The following is a 9,530-nucleotide window of genomic DNA, read 5'->3' as shown; positions in this document are numbered from 1 at the left end:
TCTAGAGTTAAAAGATTTCATCCAGACCTATGGGACACTTTCACACCTGTTTTTCCTAGAATTCTTCTTTCTTTCTTAAATTAAAAGCCAATAGATTTAACTGCTACACCTTAGGAAAGGTGCATGAAGCTAAGCTACATAGTTCTCTGGAGTTTCATTGCTAAAATCTGTAGTTACCTTTTTCTCCCTTGAATATAGGGACAAGCTATCAGGTTTGTAAGAGTTGCTTGTTTGATTTGGATTTCCCTGAGGCATTATAAAATCAAAGCTGTAGTACCATAGTTATGGTTGAGAATGCATAATTACAATATAGCCTTACTAAGGCACATGTGTTGATGCAGAATAAAATAATTTAGCCTGATAAATCAGTTTGTTTTAGCTTAGCGCTGAATTAGATGTATACATTTATCTATCTTCAGCACTAACCAATTCTTCACCTCCGTTTTCTTGTGCAGGGACCGGGACTTCCCTGCTGTGATAGAAGCCGGACGCGAGGGGATCGCCTTCAGACCTCAGGTTGGGGAGGACCAGGTTAGAGAGCTTCTGGAGGGGCTGGACGCGTTCAAGTCAGCGGGTCCGGATGCTCTCCACCCCAGGGTGCTGAGGGAGCTAGCTGGGGTTATTGCAGGGCCCCTGGCACGGCTCTACGAGCGATCGTGGTGCTTGGGCCAGGTGCCAGACGATTGGAAGGTAGCTAATGTGGTCCCCATCTTCAAGAAAGGGAAAAGGGAGGACCCGGGCAACTATAGGCCCGTCAGTCTTACCTCAATCCTGGGGAAACTCTTTGAGAAGATCATCAAGGAGCACATTTGTGACGGGCCGGCATCAGAAATGATGCTCAGGGGCAATCAGCATGGATTTATTAGGGGGAGATCATGTCAGACCAACCTGATTGCCTTTTATGATCAGGTCACAAAGGCCATGGACACAGGTGTCGCGGTGGATGTAGTCTTTCTGGACTTCAGCAAGGCCTTTGACACCGTCTCTCACCCCATCCTAATTAATAAACTAGGCGACTGTGGCATAGATGCCTACACAGTCAGATGGATTGCAGATTGGCTGAAGGGTCGCACTCAGAGGGTGGTGGTGGATGGATCATACTCGACTTGGGGGGAGGTGGGTAGTGGAGTCCCCCAGGGCTCGGTCCTGGGGCCTGCGCTGTTCAATTTCTTCATCAGCGATCTTGATGTTGGGGTGGAAAGCAACCTGTTTAAATTCGCTGATGACACCAAAATTTGGGGGGAGGTGAGCACGCTAGCAGGGAGAGAGAGATTGCAGAAGGATCTGGATAGGTTACAGGGGTGGGCAAACAGGAACAGGATGTGTTTCAATACGGACAAGTGCAGGGTGCTGCACTTGGGTAGTAGGAACCAGCAGCACACTTATACGATGGGGAACTCCCTACTTGAGAGCACGGAGGCGGAAAGGGATCTTGGTGTCATTATTGACTCCAAGATGAACATGGGCCGACAATGCGAGGTCATGGTTGGCAGGGCTAACCGGACCTTGTCGTGCATCCACAGGTGCATCTCGAGTAGAGCCAGGGAGGTGATCCTCCCCCTCTATGCGACGCTGGTCAGGCCGCAGCTGGAGTATTGTGTCCAGTTCTGTGCGCCCCATTTCAGGAGGGATGTGGACAACATGGAGAGGGTCCAGAGGAGGGCCACCCGCATGATCCGGGGACAACAGGGCAGACCCTACAGTGAGAGACTGCGGGACCTGAACCTATTCAGCCTCCACAAGAGAAGGCTGAGGGGGGACCTGGTGACCGTCTATAAACTCACTAGGGGGAACCAGAAGGGTTTGGGGGAGACGCTGTTTCCCCTAGCCCCCGCTGGCATAACAAGGAGTAATGGGCACAAGTTGATGGAGAGGAGGTACAGATTGGACATCCGAAAAAATTACTTCACAGTTAGGGCGGCTAGGAGCTGGAACCAACTTCCAAGGGAGGTGGTGCTGGCCCCTACCCTGGGGGTCTTTAAGAAGAGGCTGGATGCCTACCTGGCTGGACTCATTTGAGTCCCGTTTTTGTTTTTAGGGTTTTTTGTTGTTCTCCCGCCCTGGCGGGGGGTCGGGCTAGAAGATCTATTAGGTCCCTTCCGACCCTAAAACTATGAAACTATGAAACTATTTACCTTTTTTTTAAGCTACAGATGTTGATTGTGCTGAAATCAAATAGTCTTAGTGGGTGCATCTACACATGCAATTCATGTGACTGAATAAACTGGAAAGCAATTCACGCCACAGTAAACTACTCCTGGTGCAGCGTCTGCATGTGTATCCGGGACAGCATCAAACTGAGCCAGGGAGGAGCAGTTTAGGCCAGAACTGCTCCTGCCCTGCTCTGCCCCCCTGCAACAGCCAGGGGGAGCTCCAGGCTGCAGCCTCAGCTGTCCAGGGGCAACCCTGGGCTGGCAGGGGGTATGGACATCAGGCCTGGGCTCCAGTTGATGGCAGCAGTGTAGCCTGAGCTCCTGGGGGACAGCCCCAGGCTGGCAGAAGGCACTAGAGGTCAGGCCTGGGCAGTTGGTGGGTGTGTTGGGTGGCGGAGGAGCTGGCTGGGTCACAGGGCTCTTGTAGCTGCCAAGCCATGTGGCAAGGCAGCTGGTAGGAGCATAGCCCCCTGCTGGCTGGGTTGACCGGCTGCAATTTACACCCAGGTCAGCACCTGCGTGTGCTTTGCTGTACAGTAAATAACTGCAGAAGGATAGCAGTCATATTTACAAGTACTGCCCTGCTAAGGAGTTAATTAATTTCCTGTGACCTAACAGGGCCCCATGTGTAGATGTGTGATATTTACTGTGGGGCTAATTAGTCTACTCCATAGGAAACATCTCATGTAGATGTGCCCATTATAATTTAGGACAGGGATGGCCAATCAGTGTCATGTGTGCTACAAGTGGTATGTGCAGCTGCTGTGAGTAGCTTGTGAGGGCTTAGGACAGGGCTGCAAGTGACTAGCAGAAGAGAGGGGAAGGGCACAATCTGGGGTTGGAGGGGTGCATTGTGGCTCGTTGGGTATGTGTTGCCTGTGCTGGGAGACCATCCTGTTCCTTGTGCCCTGCTCAGCAACAAAGTTAGCCCGGTTGGAGGAGCTGATCCCTGCCACTCTCATTGCCTGGCCCCTCTGCAAGGAGGTAAGCACTAACCACAGCACCCATTCCTGCCCGGGGCAGGGGGTCAGACCTGATGATCTGTTTAGGTCCCTTCCAACCCTAAGCACTATGCAACTATGAACCTATGGAACTATAATATAAAAACTAGTTTTTCAAACTTGATGCTACTCGATTCACAAACGTTTTATGGAGAGGTACCCTAAATCAAACAAGGGATGCCTCAAGCTCAAAAGGGTTGAGAACCACTGCGCTAACAATACACAGCCACTATTAGAAAACTTTTCGCGTCTTCCTGGGAAAAAATACTCTAGATAAGTTTATTGCAATACAGGGATATATACCAACTTAATCAATATACCAAGAAAAAAATAGTAACTTTAACATGCAACCAATAAAATAAGTAAATGTGCACCAAGCTACTTTGAAAATCCTGTAAACAACCATAAAGCTCAATCATAGCAACAGCAATTAGGGAAGAATGTGATATGTCTAGTTAGTGCTGCCCTGTTTTATAATCTCAGAAATGCTTGCATAATAGCCTGTGTACACCTTTTCAATATACAAATGCATTTTATGGGCTCCAGCAACTCTAGTGTGCTGGTGGCAACACAGCTCTCTGTCTCTTCAACAAATGCAGACAGTGGTATTGCACATTTTGTCACAGCCCCTGAAAGTGATATGCTATGCGTAGTAACATGAACACTGCCTAACATTCCTTAAAGTTAGCATGTGCTGTGAGCAGTTGCATGTTAAGGGTTAGTACCCTTTCTAATGTGCACAGCTCATACCCACTGCTAAAGGACTGACATGTAGAGGGTATCTAAGAGCTGTCAAGTACAGAACCCTGCTTGCTGGTTCTCTAGTGGTGATATATGCTCAGGATAAGGTCTGTGGTGGCCCCCAGCCCAGATTAATCTTATGTTACCACTGACGGCCTGTAGTGGGCCCAAGTGAGCCTGGATCAGGCCTGCTCCTGCCAGCTTTAACTGGGTTCCCTCTCTCCCCGACTCATCTGCTGAGATGGGCAAAATGGTAGATCTGGCTCAGAGGCGACTGGTAGGGGGTGCACGGGGGTGCATGTGCACCCCCTGAAGGGGCTGGTGCCCCCCCCAGTGGCCGACACTGACTCTGTCAGTAGGGCTGGTGCCTTCCCTGACAGGGCTGCTGCCATTGGCGGCTTCTGCGGGTACCCTCTCAGATTCAGGAGGCACCAGTCACTCATGATCTGGCTGGTGGCCAGACTCCATTTCCCAGCAGCCCCCACTCAAGTCACCGCAGCCAGTTTCCATGAAGACCCCAGTAGCAGTGGCACTGTGGCAGTGCAAGGCCAGGGTTTCTATGGAGACCAGCCCCAGCAGTGCTGGTGGGTGCATGGCTGGGTGTGGAGCTGGGATCCACCCCAGGGCTGGGGCTGGGATCTTGCAGCAGTGATAGCATGGTTCAGAGCTGAGGCAGATCTGCGATCTGCTGTCCACATGGCCCAGGTACCCTTTTTCCCCCTCCCAGATCTGGGGCGTTTGGGCAGTGGATCACAGCTCTGCCCCAGCCCTGGACCATGCTGTCACTGCTGCAAAATCCTAGCCCTGGCCCCAGACCACCTCATCACCCAGCCACATGCCCTGCCAGTGCTTCTGGAGCCAGTCTCCATGGAAATCCTGGCCAAATGCTATCACAGCGCCACCACTACTGAAGTTTCCATGGAAAATGGCCACAACGACATGGATGGGGGCTGCTGGGAAAATGAGCCCGCTATGGGCCCAATCTAGCCTGCAAGCTGGACTTTGCCCATCCCTGCCCTAGAGGTGCAGTGTAGGGGCTGGGCTGGATTTAGCTGGGAGAGTGATGCACTAGACAAGGTATTAACTGTTACCATCAGGGCCGTCCCTGGGGGTGTGAATTGGGGCAACCGCCCTAGGCTCTGTGCTTTGTAGGGCCCTGCAGAGCTGGGTGGAAAGGCCACAGCTGCAGTTTAGCCCACCTGCCTGCCTGGCGGGTTGGACAGTTCTTTGCTTGTTCTACCCAGAAGTTCCAGCCACCACCCGTCCAGCCACGTCCGGTGTGCCAGGGCTTTCACTCCCCAGCGTAAGTGTGCTGTGGGATGGGGTAGGGGGCCCCGTGCAGGCTGATTTGCCCCGAACCCTGCTGGGATCATCTCGCTTACCATGCAACTGCTTACAGCACATGCTAACATTTAACACTGCCTAACAATAGCAATTAGCACTGGGAGAGTAGCAGTGGTGGGTGGGTTCTTCCTCCCTGCCTGCTCCAGGGCTGAAGAGGAACACCTCAGGGAGCAGGCAGGGAGGCAGAACCCACCAGTCACTGCCACTGTCATAGCTTGAACCCAGACCTGGATTGGCCCTGGGCTGCTTGCTAGCACCCTGCTCCCAACCTCTGTGCTCCCTTGCCTTTTCCCCCTTCACTCCTCCCCCTTCATCCCAATCCTACCACCTTCCTTTCCCTTCTTCACAAACCAATGGCTGCCCGGCCACTCCTTGTAATCCCGGATCAAGCCTGCAGTGTCTCCACAGAGCCCTTCCAAATCAAGAATGTTAGCTGACATGGCTTGAAGCTGCTGAATCACAACTACCTCGTGTGGACAGACACAACATTGATCTTTCCAAGAATGTCACTGATTAAGAATGGGTTCACTTTTCAGAGGTGTCCACGCATCCACTGCTAAGGGTTCTGAGCAGAACGGTCATCTTTCAGGCACTGCCATGTTGTTGAACTGCCACTTAGGGATGGGAGTGAGTACCTAGCCAAGCATGCCTCAGTGGCAACTACCTGGAGTTTCCCCATGATTTCCATAGTAGGGGAAGGAAGACCCCAATTGACTGTACATGGCAAAGTGCTGCCTGGGCCAATGCTTGTGCATATTCCAGGAATTCTGGGGCTGCCCAAAGTCTCTGCCTCAGGCTGCAGCTTTAAAAAGACTTCCCCTAGATAGCTGCTTTATTAATTTCAATTCATCCCATCCTCTCTGTGAGGTTGGTAGGTGGGTGGGTGCACCCTTAATGGTAAACATCATTAAATGGTCAATTGTTAGGTTAGGGAAAACTAAGCCACTGCACAATGAGCCCTTAATACCACCAAATGATGGCCAATTCCATGCTTGGTCAAAGTGAATGTCTCTATGTGGTAGGCTGTAGCAGGCTGCAGGAGAGGCTCCAGCCCAGCTGCAAGTGGTAAATTAGTTACAGGCTGCTCTGGAGGACTGGGCCAGCTGAGGGTGATAATTAACAGCTACAGGAAGTAAAAGGTTCCCAGGGCAGAGAAACTAGAGAGTCAGATAGGAAGTAAAATAGTAGTTTGGCTAGTGGCTATAGTGGTGTACTAGGGGCTCTCAGAGTATGGGAAGAGATGCAGGGGCTATGAGACTGGGAACAACAGCACCACAGCAGAGTCACAGTCAGCCTGAGGGGGAAGGTTGCAGCAAAGAGCTGGAGGCATTGTCTCAGGGGCTCAAGAGACCTCAGACCTGTAAGTTAGCCCTTTATAGACTTTGCTTGGGTTAAAGGTTGAGGGCCAACTGATATAGGAAGCACCTGTGTGGTAGGCATGCCTTGGGAATACGGGATGTATCATGTTTGAAGACTGTATGAGTTAAGAAAACCCCTGAACCAGCTATAGACAAAGGACTCTCAAAATTCCATGGAGCAAATTGGTGGAAGAACTCAGACTAGCACATTGCTACACTTGCCTTCCTAGAAAGAGGAGATTGAAGAAAACAGGTAGTGGTACCTCTCCATTTCTCACAGAAGCTTTCTAGGCACACAGGCTGCATTAATTAATAGCAGACTACATAGTGCAGAATTCTTCCCTGATGCTTTTATAGGGAGGTGGAGAAGTCTGATAAGTGAGAGACCCCAGTTGGGAAATAAACTTATTGTGAAGTTGTGGTACCATTTATGCCAGGTAAACTTTTGAGAAGACATAGAATAATACAGAAAGAGCTGCCTTGGAAATCAACACTCGGATCTTGGCATATATTTGGATTAAGATGAGGTGTCAAAGGTAGAGGGTGCATTGACATGAGATGTGTTCTTTCAGCCAGGAGGCCTATTGCCATATTCTGCAGAAGCTGCAGCCTCCGTGGCAGTTATCATAAGCTAGTAATGAAACAATACAGCCAGACTAGCTGATGTTAATATACCTTAGCTTTTGGACTGTATTCTTTGGGAGAGTTTGTTTTCCTTGACTGTCTTTGTCATATTTTGCCAAGAGCTAATTAAGATTTATTAGTGCAAGAAACCACAAGAACAACAATTTAAAGCAAATTTAAAAAAGAAATGAGAGAGGCTATGAAGCATTACATATATCATTAATTCTCGCAAAATGTTTATTATCAGTCTGTAACAGATGTCCTTCAGTCATGGCAGTAAGGTTTGCCATGACTTGTGCTTTCTTCACTTGATAGGATGTCTTTTTTCACAAATCATAACGAGTTATGATGGGTTTCACTTCTGTCTTCTGTTAAATTTGGTATATAAATGCCCTGTTCACCATGTACCCTGCAGGATACTGGAAAATCAATTTTAGATTGTATTTAATTGAACAAGAGAAAGCAATACTGATATCTTCTGCATAGCTGAAGAATCTGTATATATGCATTGAATAAACCATGATACATCTTGTGTGCAAGGCTCTGAATTGTTCCCTACCACCTATTCCAACTAATGGAAATAAAAGTTGGGTCCTTCATCTGGCAAAAGATAGGGCTGAGTTCACTATTTTTAAAGAATATTTTTCCCCCTCAATCATTACCTTTTTCTGTTTAAAACATATCTGTAAATATTTTGTACAATTCTCAAATGAAGTATTCCAAATTTCTCATTTCATGAGCAAATAATTATTGGACTGCAGGTTTACATACAGTTCATTAAAATATTCATGATTTGTGCTGTGTGGGTCAGTCTGGTAACTCATGCTATATGATTTCTGTTCCTGAAGAAGCATAAATAGTTAAATAAATAAATATGAATTTAATACACTTCACTATGAAGAGAAGAGTAAGTTCTTCAAAGACATAAAATCAATGCACAGTTATAAAGACTAGTTATAACTTAAGTAACTGAAACTTTAGCATTTGTATTGTTAATTAATTTGTGTTCTGCCAACTGATCTGCAACAATCGGATTGATTTAAAAAGAAAGTGAGCAAGATTTGATTTAAGATTCATGCTTAATTGGCTAGAAAGTCCTGTGGTTTTCTCAAAAAAACCTGTTACAACAGCTGTCTTCAGACTTGACAGGAGCTAGCCTTGAAAAAAAAAATAGAGTTCTTACTGGGTTCTACATCATAGATTCATATACATTAGGGCTGGAAGGGACCTTGAAGATCATAAAGTCCAGCCCCTTGCCCCAGGGGCAGGAAGTCAGCTAGGGTCAAAGGATCCCAGCAAGATAAGCATCCAAACATTTCTTGAAGGAGTCCAGAGTCGGTGCCTCCACCACTTCTGGAGGGAGTCTATTCCAGGCCTTGGGGGCTCAGACAGTAAAGGAGTTTTTCCTTATGTCCAGCCTAAAATGGTCTTGGAGGAGTTTATGACCATTGGTTCTTGTTATCCGTTGGTGCACTCTGGTGAACAGATGTTCCCCGGATCCTGATGAACACCCCTTACGCACTTGTATGCAGCCACCAAGTCACCCCTGAGCCTGCACTCTTCTAAGCTAATTAGTCCGATGGCTCTCAGCCTCTCATCATAAGGCCTATTCTCTTGCCCTCTGATCATGCGCATGGCTCTCCTCTGGACTCTCTCAAACTTCTTGACATCTTCTTAAATTGTGGAACCCAGAATTGGATGCAGTACTCCAAATGCTGCCTCCAAGGCCAAGTACAGCGGGAAGATGACATCCTGAGATTTACTTGAGAAACATCTACGGATGCAAGCCAGAGTTTTATTTGCTTTACCAGCTGCGACATCACATTGGTGGCTCATGTTTATCTTGTGATCAATTGTGACCCACAAGTCTCTTTCAGCTGCGGTGCTAGCAAGCGTAGTACTGCTGAGCCTATAAGCGTGCTGCAGGGTTTTTTTGCTGAGGTGGAGTACCTTGCATTTTTCGGTATTGAACATCATCAGGTTTATATCTGCCCACTTACTAAGCTTATCCAAGTCAGCCTGGATCATTAGTAGCCTGTCCTCAAGTTTTGATGCTATGCCCCAAAGTTTAGTGTCATCGGTGAACTTAGCCAGTGTGCTTCTGACACCAATGTCCACGTCATTGATAAAGATGTTAAAGAGAACCTGTTCAAGGACAGAGCCTTGGATGACACCACTGGTCATGGAGCGCCATAATGATTCACTTCCATGGACTACATCCATCAACTAAAAACATCAGTTTTTACTATCTACAAATCAAGGGTTCAAGTAGGCCAAAATTGTCAAGGTGTAGCTTTCTGAAAATACAT

General features: G+C 48.0%; 1 protein-coding gene across 1 annotated transcript in view; it reads left to right on the top strand.

Moving 5' to 3' along the window:
• Positions 1-6,469: 6,469 nt before the first annotated feature.
• GABRG1 (gamma-aminobutyric acid type A receptor gamma1 subunit) overlaps positions 6,470-9,530 on the top strand; it is a 149,955-nt gene continuing 146,894 nt past the window's right edge. The window contains 2 exon segments of the mRNA XM_025201793.1: positions 6,470-6,557; positions 6,560-6,599. Coding sequence (XP_025057578.1) covers positions 6,470-6,557; positions 6,560-6,599 — 128 coding nt within the window.

This window comes from Alligator sinensis, unplaced genomic scaffold (genome assembly GCF_000455745.1).
Source record: "Alligator sinensis unplaced genomic scaffold, ASM45574v1 scaffold247_1, whole genome shotgun sequence".
Classification (NCBI taxonomy): Eukaryota; Metazoa; Chordata; order Crocodylia; family Alligatoridae; genus Alligator; species Alligator sinensis.
The sequence above is the reverse complement of the archived record's forward strand: the minus strand, read 5'-3'. Positions and strand labels throughout refer to the sequence as shown.